At 44.3% G+C, this 24497-nt stretch overlaps 1 protein-coding gene across 6 annotated transcripts in view; it reads right to left on the bottom strand.

The window, feature by feature from the left end:
- Nucleotides 1–3364: 3364 nt before the first annotated feature.
- VDAC1 (voltage dependent anion channel 1) overlaps nucleotides 3365–24497 on the bottom strand; it is a 34819-nt gene continuing 13686 nt past the window's right edge. For all 6 annotated transcript variants that reach the window (XM_003920587.4, XM_074381526.1, XM_039476443.2 and 3 more), the window contains exons 4-9: nucleotides 23008–23160; nucleotides 22861–22913; nucleotides 12394–12621; nucleotides 7281–7431; nucleotides 5221–5278; nucleotides 3365–4302 (exon numbers count right to left, since the gene is read on the bottom strand). In XM_003920587.4, coding sequence (XP_003920636.1) covers nucleotides 4211–4302; nucleotides 5221–5278; nucleotides 7281–7431; nucleotides 12394–12621; nucleotides 22861–22913; nucleotides 23008–23160 — 735 coding nt within the window. In that variant the 3' untranslated portion in view covers nucleotides 3365–4210. The remainder of the gene's footprint in view (nucleotides 4303–5220; nucleotides 5279–7280; nucleotides 7432–12393; nucleotides 12622–22860; nucleotides 22914–23007; nucleotides 23161–24497) is intronic.

Genomic DNA, 24497 nt, shown 5'->3' with positions numbered 1-24497 from the left:
CGCCTGCATGATTGGGTACTATACAACCAAAAAAGGCATTTTTAGCCCTTTTTAAAAGGAAGATCCAGCTTTAGAACAGACTGATCACGAAAGCAAAGTAACTGCTTTTCCTTTCTCAAAGGCGAAAGAAACACAGTGTTATTTAGTCCTATCTAATGGGTGATGGATTATAAGTAATTTTTAAAAATCTTTCACCACAATCTTGTGTTTTTTTCAACGAAGTTTTAGCACCTCTCCCTATTAAAGATACAGCAGTGAACAAAACGAACCTCCCTGCCTTTGAGTTTATTTTCTTGTGAGGACGACTATGGTGTAAAATACACAGTATACAAGTTGATAAAGAGATTATGCACCGGCCGAGTGCAGTGGCTCCCAGCACTTTGGGAGGTCTAGGCGGGCGGAAAACCTGAGATCAAGAGTTGGAGACAATCCTGGCCAACCCATCCCTACTAAAAATACAAAAATTAGCCGGGCGTAGTGGTGTGTGCCTGTAATCCCAGCCATTCGGGAAACTGAGGTAGGAGAATTGCTGGAACCTAGGAGGTGGAGGATGCAGTGAGCTGAGATCCGGCCACTGCACTGTAACCTGGGCGACAAAGAGAGACTCATCTCAAAAATTTTTATAAAATTTGTTTAAATTATGGAGGAAAAGAAAGGAAGGTGGCTAGGAAGTAGGGGTGAGGGGCTGCCATTGAAAATAACTTCCAGGTTTCCTAAGCTTCTCTTGTTAAATTTTGTTACTTCAAATCCCGGTATATAAAAATGCAAAGTTATATAAACTTCCAAGAAGGTGAAATTCACTTTGGGCCCTGGCGCCATACTTTGCTCTGTGTGTACGTTCTGTGAATGTTTCCTTAATAAACAGATGTAGGCTTCAAATCATAAAAGCTCCATTTGATCAATTTTAGGAAAATCGGTGTGATGTTAAGCAAGACATTTATTGTGCCCACAGCTTCACCACTCTGGTCTCTGATTCCCTCAGAAGGTTGCCGCTATCCCCCAGAGACACAGCTGAGCTGCCTCTCTAAAGGGCCTGTGTTCTACTCCTGAATCTGGTTTCCCCTAAGCTTTTATTTCACCCTGGTGACAGCTCAGAAACACACAAACTCTGTGTTAAGAAAACTAAGAAGTCATTCATCTGCACATTTCCCGAAATCCCCCACAAGCCCATACAGACTGAATGGTGCCCTTTTTGCAAACCCTCCACCTTAGCCAAGGTGCAAAGTCCTCCCAGTCCCACAGGACTTCTCTTCTCTGAGCTGTACTCAAGTTTTCTGTAAAACCACTCAGTTTAACAAATGAGCTTCTCAATCTTAGTTCTGCTGGTTGCCTTTAAAAGTTCATCTGTAATAAACACACTGCAGTCCTCTTCCCTGACTTATTGTCCACTTTGTCCATTTGTGTCCTCATACGAGATTGTCTCAATTCTCTTAACTGGTGAGATATTATGAACTCAAGGCATTTTGCACAATGATATTCCAACATGCTGCATGCAACAGGCAGACAATAACTAGTGAGGGAAATACTCCCTCATACTCATCAGAACCCTTTATACATTTTTAAATATTTTAGGGCCAGGCATGGTGGCTTATGCCTGTAATCACAACTACTCGGGAGGCTAAGGCAGGAGGATCTCTGGAGCCTAGGAGTTCAAGGCTGCAGTGAGCTATGATGATGCCACTGCACTTCACTCTAGGTGAAGACTCTGTCTCTAAAAATAAAACATTTTGGCTGGGCACAGTGGCTCACACCTGTAACCCCAGCACTTTGGGAGGCCGAGGCAGGTGGATGATGAGGTCAGTTCAAGACCAGCCAAGCCAGCATGGTGAAACCCTGTCTCTAGTAAAAATACAAAAATTAGGACAGGCACAGCGGCTCACGTCTGTAATCCCAGCGCTTTGGGAGGCCGAGGTGGATAGATCACGAGGTCAGGAGTTCGAGACCAGCCTAACCAACATGGTGAAACCCCATCTTTATTAAAAATACAAAAATTAGCCAGGCATGGTGGCACACACCTGTAGTCTCAACTACGCAGGAGTCTGCGGTACGAGAATGGCTTGAACCTGGGAGGTGGAGGTTGCAGTGAGTTGAGATCGCACACTGCACTCCAGTCTGGGTGACAGAGCAAGACTCCATCTCAAAAAAAAAAAAAAAAAAAAATACAAAAAGCTGGGTATGGTGGCAGACGCCTGTAATCCCAGCTACTCAGGAGGCTGAGGCAGGAGAATCACTTGAACCTGGGAAGCAAAAGTTGTAGTGAGCCAAGACCACACCATCACACTCCAGCCTGGGCAACAGAGCGAAACTCCTCTCAAAAAATTGTTTTAATAAAAAATAAAACATTTTAATACAGTACCTGACATCGGACTAGATGTTCCTATCAACCACTATGTGCCATAATCTCTGGACGGGTTCTGTGAACACTGACTTAGAAATAGCTGCAAGTCCTTATAAACCTGAAGACACTATGACAAATACTGAGGCCCACAGTTTTTGGATGATCAGTTGCATAAAATGCTAAAAGTAGATGGTTCCTGTTTTGTATGTCACTTTTAAACAGAAAAAAAGGAATTCTGCCAAAAAATCATGAATAGAAAAAAATGTTCATATTTGTTGAAGCTGGATCAGGCATGGAGTTCATTACTATTGTGTTTGAAATCTCCACAATCAAGTTATTAAAAATATATAAATATATGGGAGAATTCAAAAATCACCCCTCCCCATGACCCAAATGGAGGGACCTGCAAATATGAAAGTATATCACCAGTGATTAGGTTACTTTACCTGGCAGTTATCTTTAAGAAAGGGAGATTACCCTCAGTGGGCCTAACCTCATCAGGTGAGTCCTTAAAAGGGTTGAGGCTCTTCCTGTAGGAGACTGAAGTGTGAAAGGGATTTCACATGAGGGAGTTTTTCTGTTTCTGGTTCTGGGGATGGAGGGGACCACGTGGCAAGGAATGCTGTCTTCCTCTAAGCACTGAGAGTGGCTCAGCCAACAAAGAAACAGGAACCTCTATCCTACAACTGAAAATAACTGAATTCTACTGCAACCCTGTGGGCCTGGAAGAGGATGCCAAGCCCCTAGATAAAATAAGACAGCCTGGTCGACACCCCAAGTTCAGCATTCTGTGAACCTAAGCAGAGCCCAGGCATGCATGCCTGCCTGGCTTTGACCTGCAGACCTGTGCAATAAATGAGTGTTTTAAGCTCTTAATTTTATGTTAATTTGTTATACAGCAAGTGAAAACAAATAACATATAATACACATACAGGGCATGGAGACAAAAAACAAGTATCAACAAATGCCCTGTTTATACTTATATTTTATTAATAAAGACAACAGAAGAAGGATGAGGTTTCGATATTTTATTCAAGTTTCTTTTAAGTGATGTTAATTATAGCATTTGAAGGGGAAGATCTAATTCCACACAAAATGGAAGACTCTAAAATGTACCCATTAAACTGCTAAAAAAAACAAAAACAAATTGAGTGGTGAGAATACAACAGAAGTCCAATTTAGATTCTGAGTGTTGTCACCATGTGATTAAAATCACACAGACTCTTCCGAGCTTATAACTGGAGCTCCTGGAAGCTATTTCATACTCTGGTGCAAGGGCAAAAAAACACAACACAAGAAGGAGTAAGTCCTGAATTATTGGCTTCATCACATCCACCCTCTCCGCCCCAAAATGGCACAAAAGAAACAGTGACCACACCCTGCAGACCTTTTGGTGCAAAAGAGGTGAACTGGGGTGGGAACAGGTCATGAAGATCTATCTTATAAAGTCCCATTCATGTGAGTTTGTATACACCATCAAGCAGCGAGCCTCTCATCAATTGGGATTAGGAAACCAAGGTCTGATTCTCAGGAAATCACAATTTCATTCATTTACTCAATATGAATTTACAAAGTGCCTACATATTATCAGCTTCCACTTGCAGCCATTTCTAGATAAAAAAGAAACCTGGCATCTCAAAGGGGCCCCCAAGTTCCCCCCAAGTCTACCACTGAAAGGACCTTTTTTTGGAAATGGGTTTCTTCTGTACCTCTGAAAGGGTAACATCTTAAAGCTGAATCATCTTTAACCTGGAGGTCTAACATACTTAGCAATACTTGCATCCCAGACATACAACATTAAAAGATACACTAAACTCTGAAGGTAGCTATGCTGCAAAATAGTTTAAAATTAAACAATTGTACAGTATTCATTTATGCTTGAAATTCCAGTCCTAGACCAAGCTTGTGGCCACCAGCATTGACGTTCTTGCCATCCAGAAGAGCTGACAGTGTCAGTTTGATACCTGCAGGGAGAAGAATCAGGGGGAAAGGAGGAGGAATGGAGAAAAGACAAGAAAGGTTAACACCAAATTGAGAACCTGTTCCAGGTATTATCAGCAGGGTCCAAACTACATGGCCCTTCAATCCTTGTTACTTAACACTATCTGACTAACGAGTATCCTACAGTGAGCTTATAAAACAACTATAATTATCCCACTGCCCAGAGAGCCTACCCAAATCTACTTCTGGAACCCCACTTTCCTTTTTCCTCTCACTGTTCCCCTGGTATAATCAGTCTCTAGCATTGGTAGCACACAGTAAGCTTCTTTAGCAATCATCCCTTTAAATGAAACCTCGATCCTGAATCCAGCCTAAGGGATGACATCTTTATGTTCATAGTGTATACACACGTGTAGCGTGCATGCACATCCACACATGCATACAACAAACTGACCTTCCCTGAAATAACCTGATGCAGGGAGTATCTGGTAATCTTAGATTTCCATGTTCAAAGGTGGTATTATACCCTGGAACTATAATACACCATGGACTGGCCTAGCTTACTGTGCAAAGGAAACCTGCAAACCACTTTTCCTATTTCTTTGTCTTTTTACAATGGGGCCGATTTATAAGTTAGTTTTGAGAATTTGCTAAAAGTAAGTTTCAGGCATTATATACACACTGGAAAAAAGGATGGAAGAAAATAGCAAAGAATATATGTGAGCCTCAGCCTTTTTCTCCTACGTGCTACATCTCACATTCTCCAAATGTTTCATCATGACCCCACACTCCTTCATAAACATTTAATTATACAACTTTATATATACCCATTTATTATATACCCACTGTACTATATAAACATTTTACTATGACATAAATCAGCAAACCAGCACCACAATTTGTTTTAAAACGAACCGATTTCACATACAGGCAACACATACCTGGCTTTAGAGTCTGAGTGTATCCTAAACCTATCAGGCTGGAGTTGTTCACTTTAGCCTAGTCAAGGAAATGACAAAACAGAGAAAACATTACGTTTAACACTTCGCGATTCCATCTCAAAAATCAGTAAGAGCTTTTAGTCAACCAACCTTGGACTTCAGAATCAAATTTTTTTATGACCATCTTGTTCATGAGATTCATTAAATTCAACACAAAATACACCAATTTTAGATGCATATTTTCCTGTTCAAATGGTGTTCTGAGATCTGACACCCTTGTAAGAACAAAGCAGAGAGAAGGAAGGCCTCTTGGAGGCCAGTGCCCCTTTTCTCGTTTTTAAGTGCCTGCTCTTAAGAGAGCCAAATTTGGTTCTAGTTCAGGAGACTTAAAATGGGCTGTCCATAAATTACACAAACCAGTACAGAAAACATTCTACAACATGAGATTCCCTCATTCCACCCTAAAGAGGTACAGCCTCCAGTGCCCTGTGACAACAGAAATGAGCCCAATAGGATTTACTGCAAAACCTGTGAAGTAGTTTGAGGGCCTGTGATTAATGCAAGAGAGTCTGCAAGATGCCAACTGACTACTGATTTATTAATAGGCAATGCAGGAGTTGAACAGGAGAATGAAACGTGAGGTGGGAAATTATCAATTAGAACCCTAAATTTCAGAGTGCTTAACAGTCTGCATTATAGAAAAGGAATTGGTATTAATGGAAAAGGCTCAACAGTAAGCCAGTCTGGCTCAAATCCAGTCCCAAGCACCTTCCTGCTGTGTACCTTTGAACAAGTTATTCAACCTCTCTAACCTTCTAGTTCCTCATTTGTAAAAACAGAGATGACTGGCTGGGAGCGATGGCTCATGCCTGTAATCCCAGCACTTTGAAAGGCCAAAGCAGAAAGATCACCTGAGGTCAGGAGTTCAAGACCAGCCTGACCAACATGGTGAAATTCCATCTCTATGAAAAATACAAAAATTAGCTGAGTGTGGTGGTGGGTGCCTGTGGTCCCAGCTACATGGGAGGCCGAGGCAGGAGAATCACTTAAACCAGGGAGGTGCAAGTTGCAGTGAGCCGAGATAGTGCCACTGCACTCCAGCCTGGATAACAGAGGGAGACTCCATCTCAAAAAAAAAAGAAAAAAAATGAATAACAGAGATGATTGGCCAGGTATGGTGGTTCATTCCTGTAATCCCAAAACTTTGGGAAGCTGTGGTGGGAGGACAGCTTGAGCCCAGGAGTTTGAGACTAGCCCAGGCAACACAGAGAGATGTTGTCTCTGCTAAAAAAATATTTTTAATTAGCCAGGCATGGCGGTGTGCCTGTAGTCCCAGCCTCTTGGGAGGCTGAGGTGGCAGGATTACTTGATCACAGGAGGTTGAGGCTGCAGTGAGTTGTAATTACACCACTACATCAACCTGGGCAACAAAGCAAGACCTCATCTCAAAAACAAAAAATTTAAAAACCCAGAGATAATTTAAAAAAAAAAAAAGCACCTATTTCAAATGGGATTAAACACAGTAGTCTTCATAAAAGGCTCTGCACAGTGCCTGATACCTATACGAAGCACTAGTAGTATGATCACTGTACTCACTTGGAACTCTTTTCAAAGTGACAATGTCTCCCATTTTATTTTTGTTTTCTGAGATGGAGTCTTTTTTTCTTTTTTTGAAATGGAGTCTTACTGTCACCCAGGCTGGAGTGCAGTGGCACGATCTCAGCTCACTGCAACCTCCACCTCCCTGGTTCAAGGAACTCTCCTGCCCCTGCCTCCCGAGTAGCTGGGATTACAGGTGCACACCACCACACACAGCTAATTTTTATATTTTTAATAAAGACAAGTTCTCACCATGTTGGCCAGGCTGGTCTTGGGCTCCTGACCTCAAGTGATTTGCTCGCCTTGGCCTCCCAAAATGCTGGGATTACAGGCATGAGCCACCGTGCTCAGGCGCATCTCTCACTTTGAGTAAGCTGAAGCACAGCACTCCAGCAAACCTGAAGGATTCCAACCTAAGTAGCAGATGGGCCTGTGAGATGCTTGATTCCACAGATACCCACCGAGAAGCAGGCGTCAGGGTCAATCTGATACTTGGCTGCTATTCCGAAGCGCGTGTTACTGTTTCCTGCTGTCCAGGCGAGATTGACAGCGGTCTCCAACTTCTTGTTCACCTTCTGGTAAATGGAGCCGCCAAACTCGGTCCCATCATTCCTGTAAATGAGCACAGCACAGATGCTGAGCTTCCCAGGGAGGAGAGCTGCAGCCCAGACAGATCTACCCAAGTCTCCCAGAAAACAGGATGCCAGAAATGGATTGAACCAATACTGGTATTAAGGGAAGCCAGAAGTTTACCAAATTTCACAAAACAGATACTCAATTACAGAAAGCCTGGTAACAATGAAACACGCACCTGGCCAGGCATAGTGGCTCATGCCTGTAATCCCAGCACTCTGGGAGCCCAAGATGGGCAGATCACTTGAGGCCAGGAGTTCGAGACCAGCCTGGCCAACATGGCAAAACCTTGTCTCTACTAAAAATACAAAAATTAGCCAGGCTGGTGGCACACGCCTGTAATCCCAGCTACTCAGGAGGCTGAGGCAGGAGAATCACTTGAACCTGGAAAGTGGAGGTTGCAGTGAGCCTAGACTGTACCACTGCACTCCAGCCTGGGTGACAGAGCAAGACCTTGTCTCAAAAAAAAAAAAAAAAAACCAGGGGAGAGGAAGTAAGCAGTGACTCATGCCTATAATCCTAGCATTTTGAGAGGCGGAGGCAGGAGAATTGCTTGAGCCCAGGATATAGCCTGGGCAACACAGTGAGACTCCGTCTCTATAAGGAAAAAAAAGCAGCAGCAAGTAGAGCAGTGAGATCTGAGTGATTTAGTTTTTACTGCTACTGATATTATTACTTTTATAAATGATTCTACCATAAAAATGGTATGGAAGTCTAGGCACGGTGGCTCACACCTGTAATCCCAGCACTTTGGGAGGCCAAGATGGGCAGATCATTTGAGGTCAGGACTTTGAGACCAGCCTGACCAACATGGTGAAACCCGGTCTCTACTAAAAACATAAAAATTAGCCAGACGTGGTGGCGGGCACCTATAACCCCAGCAACCCGAAAGGCTGAGGCAGGAGAATCATTTGAACCCAGGACGCAGAGGTTGCAATAAGCTGAGATCGCACCACTGCACTCCAGTCTGGGCGATAGAGTGAGACTCTGGCTTAAAAAAAAAAATGGTATGGAAAGAGAAGAAAATGAGAACACAGCCAAAAATGGCAAGAAAGGCAGGGCATATGCCTCAGAAGTCAAGTTAGAGCCCTTGGCACAACCTGCTGCAGCCACTGCTAGGGGGATAGAGTTGGCACTGACCCAGCCTCTTGGAGGAGCAGCAATTCAAGAGCTTAACCCACAATTCAACTTGTCCACCTGTGCATACTGCTACAGTTCCGGACTGAGGGAGCCTTTTTACTACATTGTAAAATGTCTCCCTTTTTCAAAAACATTCAGAATGAAACCCCAGCTGGCCAAGCTCCCTGCTCTCTTCCAAATACACGGAATGACTCCAGTTGCTGGGAATATCCCTTTCCTCTCTCCAGTCATTCAAATCCTCCTCTTCCTCTTTGGAGGCCCTGCTTAAACTCTCAGAATTTGGAAGTCTGCCCCACCCTGCTGAACAGCCTATACAAACCATGCAGTTACTGTTACCACTAAAAAAGCATATGAAGCACTCAGAGACTCTACACTTTGTCCACTGTCGGGCTGGGGTCTGCAAAGATCATATACTGCTTCTCATTACTGCTTTCAGATTGTTGTTTATACGCACAGTGCGTACTGGTGCCTGGTCAGAAGCAACCTTCTCTACAGAGCGAACCATAGAAAACAACAGTTCAGGTGGCTACCACTGGAGAGCTGGGTTGAGCAGACTGAGGCAGGCTGGAATCACTGCTTTTCATAAGCCCATCTGTACTGTCTGATTTTTAAAAACCATGGGCTCAGACTCCTTTGATTAAAAAAATTAAGAAAAATTTTATTGCTGCAATTTTTAAAAAAGGAATGGCCATCTTCCTTGCATCAGATGGTCTTCAAGCCTGCCTAGACCCTCTCAAACATCTTTAGCATAAAATCAGTGCCTGAGTTCTGCCTCATCACTGTGGGCATTTCCTGTGGAAATGGCCTTGGTAACTGCGAGTCAGAGCCCATGTACTTTGGAATCCAGCAAAGGGCTTCCAGACCTAAGAACAAAAACTTTAGTTTTCACCAGACACTCTCTCTAAATTAGAGACTATATTCTAAATTTTCTTTTTTTTTTTTTTCTTTCAGAGATGGAATCTTCCTCTGTTGCCCAGGCTGCAGAGCAGTGGCAAAATCATAGCTCACTGCAACCTCAAACTCTTGGGTCCCAATGATCACAGGCATGTTGCCACCATGCCCAACTAATTTTTAAAAATTTTCTTAGAGACAGGGTATTGCTACGTTGCCCAGGCTGGTCCCAAACTCCTGACCTCAAGGGATCCTCCCGCCTTGGCTTCCCAAATAGCTGGGATTACACGTGTGAGCCACACATTACAAAATTCTCGTTTCCCCATGAAATTTGGCCAGACAGACATTATACTTCCAGAAAGTACAGAGAGACCCAGGCACTGCCTGATTCACAGGGAATCCTATCTTCTTTATACAGCCCAAGTATGCTACAACGAAACAGCAGCCTGTCAAAAAAAGAACAGGTTTCTGAAAGACTTTAGTAATATATTCAAATGGGAAAGTTTCTTGGGCTTACATGTTTTTAAAAGGCCAAATTTTTCAGAATATCTTAAAACCAGCAACACAATACTGCCTTCCTGTATAGAGCTTTCAAAACCATAAACAGAGGCCAGGCGCAGTGGCTCTCGCCTGTAATCCCAGCACTTTGGGAGGCTGAGGCAGGCCAATCGCTTGAGTTCACAAGTTCAAAAACAACCGGGACCACATGGCAAAATCCTGTCTCTACAAAAACTACAAAAATTAGGCAGGTGTGGTGGTGTGCACCTATAGTCCCAGCTACTTGCAAGGCTGAGGTGGGAGTATCACTTGATCCCAGGAGGTGGAGGCTGCAGAAACTGTGCCACTGTACTCTAGCCTGGGTGAGAGAGCGAGATCCTGTCTTCAAAGAAACAAAACAAAACAAAAAACCATAAACAGGGGAACTGTTCAAATTCATCTACATGAAGCACAAAGATTTTCTGTTATGCATCTGGGCCCCTGCAAGCACCAAGGCAACCCAGATGAGCTGTGTCAGCTCTTCATGCTGGTTCCAAAAATAAACCATACCCACTTGTTGCTTATTAAAAATGTTGAAGCTTAGATATGTGGGAGAAACGGCTGACAGCCATTGTTCCTCCTAGAATTGGTGCCAATGCCCAATTTCAAACCAAGGAAAACACTTCCCATGCCAATCAGAATTCTACATTCAAAAACATTTCTATCCATGTGATATGTTTCCTATAATTTTTTGTATGTATGTTTCACCTTTTCTTTTTTTTTTTTTTTTGAGACGGAGTTTCGCTCTTGTTACCCAGGCTGGAGTGCAATGGCACGATCTCGGTTCAACGCAACCTCCGCCTCTTGGGCTCAGGCAATTCTCCTGCCTCAGCCTCCTGAGTAGCTGGGATTACAGGCACGCGCCACCACGCCCAGCTAATTTTTTGTATTTTTAGTAGAAACGGGGTTTCACCATGTTGACCAGGATGGTCTCGATCTCTCGACCTCGTGATCCACCCGCCTCGGCCTCCCAAAGTGCTGGGATTACAGGCTTGAGCCACCGCACCCGGCCTATGTTTCACCTTTTCTTAATTAACATACAATAAAATGGATATTTTCTTGGTAAACATTCCTATTAATTTTAACACAGGTACACAGATTCATGTAACCATGACCATAGTCAGGACAGTTCCCTTCCCCAAACTCCCTTAGTCACCCCTTCATAGTCATACCCTCCCCACTCCCTGGCAACCACTAGATTGCCCATGTCCATGGTTTTCCTGTGACGTTTTAGCTGTAACAGATTTCAAATTAATGATAAAAATTGCTCAGAAAAATTCATTAATGAAAATAATATTAGTTTACACATTAATATCACTTATTTGTGTTAAGAAGTTACTTCTCTAGTGACCTCTAGTGGAAGGAAATAAAACTTGGTAACTCCGCACCCAGTTTGTGCCACAGGTTAATTCCTCATGAAACTAAATAAACAAGATTTACGGATGAAACAAGATTCATGAATGAAATCTGTTTCCCTTAAACTAAATCATCACCCTACTTCAACTCTCAAGTTTGATTACAAGGGGCTCTCTCCTAACCTGTAATCACTGTTTCCCTTCACCATACTGTCCAATAGCTACTTTTACAGTTTCACTACAAAGAAGATACTTTGTAGCTGAGATAATCAGCTCCTACATTTGTCTACCATGTCTACCTGTCATCAAGCCCAGCAGGCTAAACCTCAAGCATTAGACAAAGAAAGAGAGCTGTTTTGTTAACTAAAACAAAAACTGCAGGGAAAGGACACACTCTGGACTGACTCTGGGTCCATGCTGTAGTTAGTTAATCCTGTAGTTAGTTAATCAGCCACTCTGTGTACCAGTGGCAGTATTTACTGTTCAGAGAGTAGAAAGGATCTAAGACACTTCAGGAAATGCGTAGGTGGGAAACAGAAAGATAGCACCAGGCCATCTGGGTCATCTGATGCCAACAAACTCACTTTACAGTGGTTAAAAACGGGGCTTCCAGCCGGGCGCGGTGGCTCAAGCCTGTAATCCCAGCACTTTGGGAGGCCGAGGCGGGTGGATCACGAGGTCAAGAGGTCGAGACCATCCTGGTCAACAAGGTGAAACCCCGTCTCTACTAAAAATACAAAAAATAAGCTGGGCATGGTTGTGCGTGCCTGTAATCCCAGCTACTCAGGAGGCTGAGACAGGAGAATTGCCTGAACCCAGGAGGCGGAGGTTGCGGTGAGCCGAGATCGCGCCATTGCACTCCAGCCTGGGTAATAAGAGCGAAACTCCATCCCAAAAAAAAAAAAAAAAAAATTGGGCTTCCTTTAAAAAAAAAAAGTTATGAAAAGCAATCCCCTTATCACACACACACCAGCCCCCACCCCCGGCTCCCCTCTACCACTGCTCCAAGTACACTTACACATTAGTATGAAGCTGGAATTCATCCGTCTTGTAGCCAACTGCAAAGTTGCTCTGGGTCACTCGGGACTTTGCAGTCTCAAAATTCATCTGGTAGCCAGCCAGCCAGCCCTCATAACCCAGCACGAGAGCACCCCGGATGGAAGGCCCAGCAATGTCGAAATCCATGTCGCAGCCCAGGTTAATGTGCTCCCGCTTGTACCCTGTCTTGATTTTAGCATTTTTTTTCCTGAAGGAAAAGAGGTTGCATTAAGATCAGAAGCTAACTCACCTTGAAATGCAAGTTGTTTAATTTAAAATCCCGGGCCAAATAAAGGGAGTGGGGTGGGGGTGAAGTTAGGGCTCCAGTTCTCCCTTAAGCCACTGCCACACCACAATAAGCAGGACGACCTGTCTTCCACGGGGACCCTGTCTGCAGAAATCCCACAATAATGAAGTGAGAACACAAAAAAAGCCTGAAAAATAAGTACAAAGTAACTTTCTTCTACTATTCTCTTTGTAGGATTAATGTAGCAGCCTACGCAGGCATTCATTAGATGGAAAGCTACCATGTAATTATGAAACAGATGCATCTTTGCTATTTTCCAAATCTGTGGAAAAGATTTATCTGTCATGAAGGCAGCTAAACAGCAGCTGTTAAGGAGACGGTTATCTTCTTACTTTGTGGCTCACACAGTTAAGTAAGGAAACAAAGGCTATGTTCCTTCTAAGTTAATACAACAGTAAAATGGATTTTAATTTCATACTCATGAGACACCAATTAAGTATGTATTTCAGAGAACCGAGTACTGATGTAGAACCTGGAACTCTGCAATCACGGGAGACAGGAAATGTTAACTAGCCAGACAGTACCCCACGTCCAACCTGATGATCCCAGATGTGAGTATATAAAGCAGTTCAGTGTCTCTACTCCCTGTTCCTCAAGACCTGGCATCCCTTAGGAAGAGCAGGTGACTAGTGACACCTGCAGACATATTATTACCATGTATTTTACCAAAAGTAAACACTGGAGAACAAGATTACACTGATCAAATAAAACACGGACCATTTTTATCTGATTGTTTCTATCATTTAGTTACAAGATAGACATCTCCCACAGCAAGCTGCATTCTCAGCAGAGTCCATAGGAGAAACCAGATCCACTCACAGCCCCAAGGACTGCACAGCTCTGTTCACTCCTAGCTTTATTCACATTGAGATTAACGTTTCATCCTCAGCACCTAGACCAGTCCCTCCTGAAAGGAACCAGTGCTCCTTAGAGAAATGGCCAACTACAGATCTCAGGCAGGAAATGTACACAGTGACCTAAAGCATCTATTGAAGCTACTGAAGACTTCTGGGGTTGAGGCAAAAGGACTTATAAGCTAACCTCAAGAGGCTCCCAAGGGCTTCGACAACAGAGCAATATGAGCCTCAATAAGAAAAACATCAGCAATAGGCTGAAATATGTTAAACAATATGTTTATTCTATGAATAATAATGACACTCGGGGCCAGGCACAGTGGCTTATGCCTGTAATCCCAGCACTTTGGGAGGCTGAGGTGGGTAAATCATGAGGTCAGGAGTTCGAGACCAGCCTGGCCAACATAGTAAAACCATCTCTACTAAAAATACAAAAATTAGCCAGGCATGGTGATGGGCACCTATAATCCCAGCTACTCAGGAGGCTGAGGCAGGAGAATCACTCAAACCCAGGAGGCGGAGGTTGCGGTGAGCTGAGACCTCAGCACTGCACTCCAGCCTGGGCAACAGAGTAAGACTCTGTCTCAGATTGAAAAAAAATAATTATAATAACATATAAATCACAGAGCCATCATCTTTCGGGACTACAGAACCAACTTGTTATCTAAAAACAGCAAACAGGCCGAGTGTGGCGGCTCATACCTGTAATCCCAACACTTTGGGAGGCCAAGGTGATTGGATCACCTGAGGTCAGGAGTTCAAGGCCAGCCTGGCAACATGGCAAAATCTCGTCTCTACTAAAAATACCAAAATTAGCTGGGCGTGGTGGCACGTGCCTGTAGTCCCAGCTACGCAGGAGGCTGAGGCAGAAGAATCGCCTGAACTCAGGAGACAGAGGTTGCGGTGAGCTGAGACTGCACCACTGTACTCCAGCCAGGGCCACACTGTGGAGCCAGACTCTGTCCCAAATAAATAAATAAAAACAGCAAATAGTCTGGGTGCGGTGGCTCAAGCCTGTAATCCCAACACTTTGGGAGGCTGAGAAAGGTGGATCATGAGGTTAGGAGTTTGAGACCAGCCTGGCCAATATGGTGAAACCCTGTCTCTACTAAAAATATAATCCCTGGAACCCCAGAGGCAGAGGTTATGGTGAGCCGAGATCATGCCTCTGCATTCCAGCCTGGGCAGCAGAGCAAGACTCCAACTCAAAACAAACAAACAAACAAGGAATTAAACATTTATTCCATCTGTCCTATACTAACTATACCTCAAATAACCAAATCGTTGATGAGAAGTTTCCCTTTATGGAAATATTCCAGCTAATAAGTGAAGAAGAAATTTTAAAAGACAAATTACCACCATTTTGTAATCTAATGAGTTACTGGATCATGAACGGCACTAACATCATATAAAGACAAAACCATTTGTACATCCCACTGGCAGCATACAGCGACACCTATGTTTTAGGACCTACCCCCGATAATGGGAATTAAATGTGACTAATTCTTTGGACTTACCAATTCACAGAAAATGGGAGACAGGGAAGAAGTTCAATGATACCATTGAAATGCAAACAGTAAAATCAGTACATATCTAACTCTACAGGACAACAATCTAGCTTCAACAAATAAATGGCAAGAGGGAAAAAAGACAAGGAGAATTTGAAAATTAAGAGATATAGGAGCCATATTAATCTATTTCCCTAATTTTACATGGACAATTTTTTTTTTTTTTTTTGAGATGGAGTCTTACTCTGTGACCCAGGCTGAAGCGCAGTGGAGTAGTCTCGGCCCACTGCAACTTCCACCTCCCAAGTTCAAGTAATTATCCTGCATCAGCCTCCCAAGTTTTTAGGACTACAGGTGCCAGCCACCACACCTGGCTCATTTTTGTATTTTTAGTAGAGACCGGGTTTCACCACGTTGGCCAGACTGGTCTTGAACTCCTGACCTTGTGATCCGCCTGCCCTGGCCTCCCAAAGTGCTGGGATTACTCGTATGAGCCACCTCACCTGGCCAATTTTTTTTTTTTTTTGAGACAAGGTCTCACTCTGTCACCAAGGCTGGAGTGCAGCAGCACAATCTTGGCTCACTGCAACCTGTGCTTCCCAGGTTCAAGCAATTCTCGTGCCTCAGCCTCCCAAGTAGCTGGGATTACAGGCATGCACCACTACACCCAGCTAATTATTTATCTGTAGTAGAGATGAGTTTTTGCCATGTTGGCCAGGCTGGTCTCGAACTCCTGGCCTCAAGTTATCCACCCATCGCCCTGGACAATTTTTGATTCTATTTTTAAAAATCATGAAACAATCATGTAAATCTGAACAGACTAGAGATTTGACAATATTAAGAAATGATCAACTTTTTCCAATATAATAATACCAGTTATGCTCCTTTGAAAAGGAATCTTACCATTTAAAGATAAATAATAAAATATTTACAGATGAAATTATGTGCTGTTATTTACTTAAAATAATATGGGCATGGAGGAGTGTTATACTTATGGCTGTATAAATAAAACATGATTGGCCACAGGTTGGTAACTATCAAAGCTGGGTGACAGGAATAGAATGAGGGTTAAATATATTTTTCTGTATATTTTTGTATGTTTGAGATTTCTCATTTAAAAAAAATAAAGATTAAACATTTCAAATTCTCAATGAGACAAGAATTTTAGAGGTCACAATTGAAAATATTGCAAAAGTAATTGCAGGTTAAAAAAAAAAAAAGGAAAGAAAAGCAAGCCAGTGCCCCTCCCAAGTGATGTAGGAAAATCCTGTTGCATGTCAAGAGTGATACCACCTTAAAGCAAAACCACCATTGATACAGTTTGGATGTTGTACCCTCTAAATCTCATGTTAAAATGCAGTCCCCAGTGTTGGACCTGCTGGGAGGTGATTAGATCATGGGGGTGAATCCCTCCTGGATTGGTGCTGTCCTCGCAATAATAAGTGAGTTATCATGAGGTCTGGGTGTTTGCATGTGGGACCTCCCCACCACTCTCTCTCTTGCTCCTGCTTTTGCCATGGGATGTGCCTGTTCTTGCTTCATCAACTGCCATGACTAAAACCTTCCTGAAGCCTTCCCAGAAGCTGAGCAGATACCTGTGCTATGCGTGTACAGCCTGTAGAACCATGAGCCAATTTAGCCTCTTTTCTTCATAAATTACCTATCCTCAGGTATTTCTTTTTTCTTTTTTTTTTGACAAGGTCTCACTGTTGTCCAGGCTAGAGTGCAGTAGTGTGATGATGGCTCACTACAGTCCCTGCCTCCTGAGCTCAGGTAGCTGGAACTGACCATAGGTGCGAATCACTATGTCCAGCTAGTGTGTGTAGAGGGGTGTGTGTGTGTGTGTGTTTAGAGATGTGCACACCACCATGCCCAGCCAGAGTGAGAGAGAGAGAGAGAATGAGAGAGAGAGCGAGAGCAAGAGCAAGAGCGAGGAAGAGCGAGTGAGCGAGCGAGAGAGAGAAAGAGAGAGAGAGAGAGAGAGAGAGAGAGAGTGTGTGTGTGTGTGTGTGTGTGTGTGTGTGTGTGTGTTCAGAGACAGGATTTAACCATGTTGCCTAGGCTGGTCTCCAACTCCTGGGCTCAAGCAATCTGCCAGCCTCGCTCTCTCAAAATGCTGGGATTACAGGGATGAGTCACCACACCTGGCCAGGTATTTCTTTATAGGAATGAAGAAACAGCCTAATACAGCCATATCAACCAAGGAATGCATCACAGACAATCCCATAAAAGCAGTGATGCCGGCCAGGCACAGTGGTTCACGCCTGTAATCCCAACACTTTTGGAAGCCAAGGCAAGTGAGTAACTTGAGGTCAGGAGTTCAACCAGCCTGGCCGACATGGCAAAACTCCATCTCCACTAAAAATACAAAAATTAGCTGGGTGTGGTGGCATGCACCTGAAAGAGGCTGAGACAGGAAAGTCGCTTGAACCTGGGAGGCAGAGGTTGCAATGAGCCAAGATCACACCTCTGCAATCCAGCCTGGGTAACACTGTGTGACAGAGTGAGCCTCGTTTTCAAAAAAAAAAAAAAAAAAAAAAAGGAAAGATGTTTATTTAACCTCCCTGTGGTCACAAGTTTTGCAAAAGTTTTTTGCAAGATGGTCTAGACATTCACACATCTTTACTCGAAAAGCTTGCTATGGCTGGGTGTAGCGGCTCACACCTGTAATCCCAGCACTTTGGGAGGCCAAGGCAGGTGGATCACCTGAGGTTGGGACTTAGAGACCAGCCGGACCAACACAGAGAAACCCCATCTCTACTAAAAATACAAAATTAGCCAGGAATGGTGGCGCATGCCTGTGATCTTAGCTACCTTGGAGGCTGAGGCAGGAGAATTGCTTGAACCCGGGAGGCAGCAGTGAAGCTTCATCTCATAAATAAATAAATAAGCTTGCTATATAAAGAATACTTTCTGAGGGGCTGGCTGCGGTGGCTCACACCTGTAACCCCAACGTTTTGGAAGGCTGAGGCAGGCGGATCACCTGAGGCCAGGAGATGGAGACCAGCCTGACCGACATGAAGAAACCCCATCTCTACTAAAAATACAAAATTAGCCGGGCATGGTGGAGGTTGAGGTGAGCTGAGATCACACCACTGCCCTCCAACTTGGGCAAAAAGAAGGAAACTCCATCTCAAAAATAAAATAAAAAATAAAGAATACTTTCTGGAGGATGAGCACGGGGATCTACTGTCTCTTGGCTGCCTGATACATCACTTCCATTTGTAAGTCCCTATTAAATGTTTCTAAGAAACCAGATTTGTCAGTTTCTTTCTTTGGTCTCTCAGCTCCCTCAGCAGTTGGGGGTAGGTGCACAGACCCTGCTCACCAACAGAACAAGTGACAATGAAACTTATGCCTTGGAACCTCAATTTTGTTCAAGTTACTTCTGTACATTTTGGCAAGCTTTAAAGGAAAAGATTCACAACCAAACAAATTATCTTTCAATAAGAAAAATTCGGCCAGGCGTGGGGGCTCAAGCCTGTAATCCCAGCACTTTGGGAGGCCGAGGCAGGTGGATCAAGAGGTCAAGGATGATGACCATCCTGGTCAACATGGTGAAACCCCGTCTCTACTAAAAATACAAAAAATTAGCTGGGCATGGTGGCGCGTGCCTGTAATCCCAGCTACTCAGGAGGCTGAGGCAGGAGAATTGCCTGAACCCAGGAGGCGGAGGTTGCGGTGAGCCGAGATTGCGCCATTGCACTCCAGCCTGAGTAACAAGAGCGAAACTCCATCTCAAGAAAAAAAAGTAAAATTCAACATTGGTCAGGCACAGTGGCTCACACCTGCAATCCCAGTACTCCAAGGAGGGCGGATCACTTGAGGTCAGGAGTTTGAGACCAGCCTGGTCAACATGGCAAACCCTGTCTCTACCAAAAATACAAAAATTAGCAGGAAATGGTGGCATGTGCCTGCAATCCCAACTATTCAGGAGGCTGAGACATGAGAATTGCTTGAACCTGGGAGGTGGAGGTTGCAGTGAGCTGAAATCATGTGAGTGCACTGCACTCCAGCCTGGGCAACAGAGCTCAAGACTCTCAAAAAAAAAAAAAAAAGAAAGAAAAAAAAAGAAAAAGAAACCTATCATCATTCGCCTGCTCTTCAGGGAAAGAAGCCTGGGTTTTGGCCAAGTATCTGATTGGCACCAGACTGGCTGGGATGACTGATGATTAGACAGCTGTTGAGAAGTTGACATTTAGAAAGGGAAGAAGATCAAGAAATATAAAATCAGCATCTTCTAACCACCTTCTTTTTTATTTTAATAAAAAGTGCTGCTGATCACAAAGTATGATGCCTATGGCAGGGCCTCTGACCAGTGGTGTGCACCACCAATACCAGTTTACGTGGCACTCCCACCCACTGTCTCATTGGATTCTGGCCAGGACACAGGATCCCCCAGAGAAACGGCAGTGCTGGGCTCAGGCTTCTCTCCAGTTCTCTCTAACACTGCACACCATGTCTGTGCAGTCTTCCTCTTTCAGACATTGCTATATAAAGAATACTTTTGTTTTGTTTTGTTTTGTTTTGAGACAGAGTCTCACTCTGTGACCCAGGCTGTAGTGCAGTGGTGCGACCTCAGCTCACTGCAACCTCTGCTGCCTAGGTTCAAGAAATTCTGCCTCAGCCTTCCTAGTAGCTGGGATTACAGGTGCCTGCCATCGCGCCTGGCTAATTTTTGTACTTTCAGTAGAGACGGGGTTTCACCATGTTGGCCAGGCTGGTCTTCAACTCCTGACCTCGTGATCCACCTGCCTCAGCCTCCCAAAGTGCTGGGATTACAGGCAGGAGCCACCGCACGCAGCCACTGGAATTTATTTTTAAGCTATTTCAACAGTAGTGCTAATTTGACAAGCACCCGAGAGAGGCCTGACTGATTTGTGGTTAACAAGCAGTCTTTATTTGTGGTAGATACTCAGTGGTGAGTGCTGGTTTTTATTGATGTCTGCGGCCTCATCCAAATGCAGTCTACACTCAGCTTATCCTGGAAGCCAGGTGTTTTCCCAGGCTGCACCCTCAGTCACTTTGGAAAGCCAGCTTTCATTTCTTTTTTTTTTTTTTTTTTGAGATGGAGTTTCGCTCTTGTTACCCAGGCTGGAGTGCAATGGCGCGATCTTGGCTCACCGCAACCTCCGCCTCCTGGGTTCAACCAATTCTCCTGCCTCAGCCTCCTGAGTAGCTGGGATTACAGTCACGCACCACCATGCCCAGCTAATTTTTTGTATTTTTAGTAGAGACGGGGTTTCACCATGTTCACCAGGATAGTCTCGATCTCTCGACCTCGTGATCTACCCGTCTTGGCCTCCCAAAGTGCTGGGATTACAGGCTTGAGCCACCGCGCCCAGCTCATTTCTAATCTCCATCATGAATCGTCAGAACTTTCCCCAAATACCCAGTAGCAATATGTACACCTAGCACCCACAATCTTAGTTTCTAAACACCATTCTCCAACATAGAGAACCAAGGCTCTGCCGGGCACAGTGGCTCACGCCTACATTCCTGGCACTTTGGGAGGCCAAGGCAGGCAGATCACAAGGTCAGGAGATCGAGACCATCCTGGCCAAAATGGTGAAACCCCATCTCTAAAAATGAAAAATTATAGAAAGAAAAAAAAAAAAAAAAAAAGAACTAAGGCTCCTTGAAGAAATGGCAGACAGCAGGACTGGGGAAAAACAAGTACTAGATGAGCATGGTATGCTTTCTGAAACCAGAAATAAAGACATGCTCTGAAAAACAACAGAGGTTAGTCAAAACACACAGGATGTATTCTCCTAATGGCCATATGTGGGACAATTTGAGCAACAAAATAAATAACAGTAAGGATTATAGCCCACAGAGTAAATGTCCATGCATCTATACAAATACAAATAAATAACTGATTGAATAAATACATGGGGAAGAAGGAAGAGCTCATCCTTACAGTAGAATCCCAATTAACAAGTTAAGGAAGAATGGCAATAGAAAATTACCATTTGAAGGTGGGTGTGGTGGCTCACATCTATAATCTCAGCACTTTGGGAAGCCAAAGTGGACAGATCACTTGAGCTCAGGAGTTCAAGACCAGCCTGAGCAACATGGTAAAACACTGTCTCTATCAAAAATATAAAACATCAGCCAGCGGTGGTGGCAGGCACCCGTAGTCCCAGCTCCTGGGGAGGCTGAGAAGGGAGGATCCCTTGAGCCAGGGAGGCAGGATTTCTCTGGAGAACTTCTCCCTGATATCATGGCAGGGTTCCTGGGGGGAAGTGCACAAGCATTTCAAGAAGGCAGTGCTCCTGACAGGAGAAGCTGCAGCAGAGAGGAGGAACAGGAGTAAATCAGCCCCCAGTCAATGGTCTCTTCAGATCATCTACAGCCAGGCTATAAAAAGACATCTCTAGAGGGTAGGAACCTTGTGTGCCCAGTCACTTGTGGGCACCACACACCCAGCACAGGTCTGGACTTGGTAGACCCTCCTTCTAATAAATATTTGTTGAAAAGGAAAAAAAGAGAGAAAAAAAATTATATGAAATGGCAAAACTGAAAAATTCATAATGCCATTTAACTACATACTTAAAGATACTAAGTTGTATATGTATACCTTATCACTTTTTTTCTTTTTTTTTTTTTTTTTTTTTGGAGACAGAGTCTCTCTCGGTAGCCCAGGCTGGAGTGCAGTGGCACGATCTCAGCTCACTGCAACCTTTGCACCCTAGGTTCAAGTGACTCTTGTGCCTCAGCCTCCCAGGTAGCTGGGACTATAGGCACGCACCACCATGCCTGGCTAATTTTTGTATTTTTATTAGAGATGAGGTTTCGCCATGTTACCCAGGCTGGTCTCAAACTCAAGCGATCCACCCATCTCAGGCTCCTAAAGTGCTGGGATTACAGGTAGGAGCTACTCACCTGACCCCTTACTATAACTTTTAAAAATTGAAATTCAGTACATGCCTTTGATCCCATCATCAGTATACAAAACAACCTTCCCCAGGTTTAGAAGACCCACCAATCTGAGTGGAAAAATCCAAAGGTGTATTCTAAAAAGGAATGATTCCTTCTAGGCACTCTGAAAAGCACCCAGTAGTTGAGGCAGACCGACATGCTATCTTGCCAGCTGATAGGTCAAGAACTAACAAGCCTAATACATCTGTGGCCAGAAGGCCTGGGGAAAGTACAGCCTCAGGAGCCACCTCGAAGTTAAACCCACAGGGTCTCAGTGTCCCGAAGCAGGAGGCTGGGAGAAGGGCTTCCACGCCTGAAGAAACAAAGCTGGAAACAGTGACCAGTTAGGCCCTGCTTCCAAATGTCACCCACTGCCCTTTGGCCACGGCCACTTACATCACCAGCAGTCTAACTCACATGAAATGGCTATTAGTGAACCAGAAATCCTGCAGCCTCCATGGCTGAAGCCAGGAGAACACTAACGTAATGTAGGATCTTATCACAAAACGGTGCTAAACACTGGTCCAAATCCTGTATTAGAAAGTGAGCTCCTTGAGGGGTAACAGTCATGGCCTGGGCACCCTTAGATCCCCAGATAGGCACAGGGCCAAGCATAGGCGACACTTCATTGGGCAAATACCAATCCTGAATTAGGAAGTACTCATTATAGCATAGTCTGTTAATTCGTATATGTGGATACATCCCCTGGGACCAAATCAAAACCGAAGGACTTAAATCACCAGGTCTTGGAGACCATATTTTAGGTAATATCAGCCCCCAAAACATTTTGTCAGAGGGCTTCCACCACCTGCAACATCAGAGAACATCCTCGTGGAGAAAACAGATGAGAATCTTACCCAGTGTTAGGTGAGAAGGATGAATCGAAAGTCAGCTTCAGTCCACGTGCAAGCTGAACAGAAAAGAAATTTGCCAGTAGGTTTAGTCACAAGGCAGGCCAGCAGATGTGAATTAATAAGTCCGCATCTTTTCACAGCAGCCATTACCTGATCTTCCAAGGTAATCTCGGTGCCTAGTGTATTGTCGGTGTTCCATTTCTCTGTAAACGTCAGGCCATACTCGGTCCATCTGTACTTGGTTTCCAGACTGCCCGTCACTTTGGTGGTCTCAGTGTTGGCTGAGCCCGAGCTTGTAAATTCCTTCAAAGGAGAGAGAGAGGCACAGCCTGCACCACAGCACTCACTGGCTTCTCTCTGCTCCTAACCAACTATACTTGCCTTTCTGCCCTAAATGTGGGGGAGGGGGCGGGGCACAAGCAAAGGCTAACTTTACAATTCAAATAAATTGTAAAGTAAATTAAATACTTTAAAGTATTTAATACTGTAAATTAAATACAGTATTTAAAGTACAGATGGGAGTAAAGGAGCCTGCTAAGTAAAGAAATCTTACGGGGAATTCATTGTCAGCAGACAGTTTCCTTCCTCCCCGTAACTCTTCAGTCTGGACAGGAAAGCATCCCCCTTCTATCTTGGCTCCCGCCCGGTATAGAGAAAAAGCACTGAGCCAAAGAAACTTCTTCCTTCCAACAATTATTGCATTCACAGTCTAAAAGGGACTACTAAGATTGCGTTAAATACACTTACATGGTTGAACACAGGTGAATTTGAAAATAAGAAGCATAAGGAAAACTAAAACTGAGACCTGCCCCCATTCTCCTCTGAGTATGACCCGATGCTGAATTGGGGGCCTATTGGCATGGTTTCCCTGGACCACCCATCACGCAGAGGATGCACTGAATGTGACAACCACAAACTGCCAGAAATTTTTTTTTTTTTTTTTTTTTTGAGACAGAGTTTCGCTCTTGTTACCCAGGCTGGAGTGCAATGGCACGATCTCGGCTCACCGCAACCTCCGCCTCCTGGGTTCAAGCAATTCTCCTGCCTCAGCCTCCTGAGTAGCTGGGATTACAGGCACGTGCCACCATGCCCAGCTAATTTTTTTGTATCTTTAGTAGAGACGGGGTTTCACCATGTTGACCAGGATGGTCTCGATCGCTTGACCTCGTGATCCACCCGCCTCAGCCTCCCAACATGCTGGGATTACAGGCTTGAGCCACCGCGCCCGGATCAGAATTTTTTTTTAATACCTTCTTTTGGCTTTGCCAGCCAGGTCATGACAATTATTTGCTGATCTACAACAAATACCCGCGTTCCACACAATGATCACTATTTGGGTAATGGGTACACTAGATGCCCAAACCTCATCATTACACAATACATCTGTATAACAAACCTGCACATGTACCACCTGAATCTAAAATCTTTTTTAAAAATAAATAAATGCGGCCGGGCGCGGTGGCTCAAGCCTGTAATCCCAGCACTTTGGGAGGCCGAGGCGGGTGGATCACGAGGTCAAGAGATCGAGACCATCCTGGTCAACGTGGTGAAACCCCGTCTCTACTAAAAATGCAAAAAATTAGCTGGGCGTGGTGGCGCGTGCCTGTAGTCCCAGCTACTCAGGAGGCTGAGGCAGGAGA

Source organism: Saimiri boliviensis, chromosome 1 (genome assembly GCF_048565385.1).
Source record: "Saimiri boliviensis isolate mSaiBol1 chromosome 1, mSaiBol1.pri, whole genome shotgun sequence".
Classification (NCBI taxonomy): Eukaryota; Metazoa; Chordata; class Mammalia; order Primates; family Cebidae; genus Saimiri; species Saimiri boliviensis.
The sequence above is the reverse complement of the archived record's forward strand: the minus strand, read 5'-3'. Positions and strand labels throughout refer to the sequence as shown.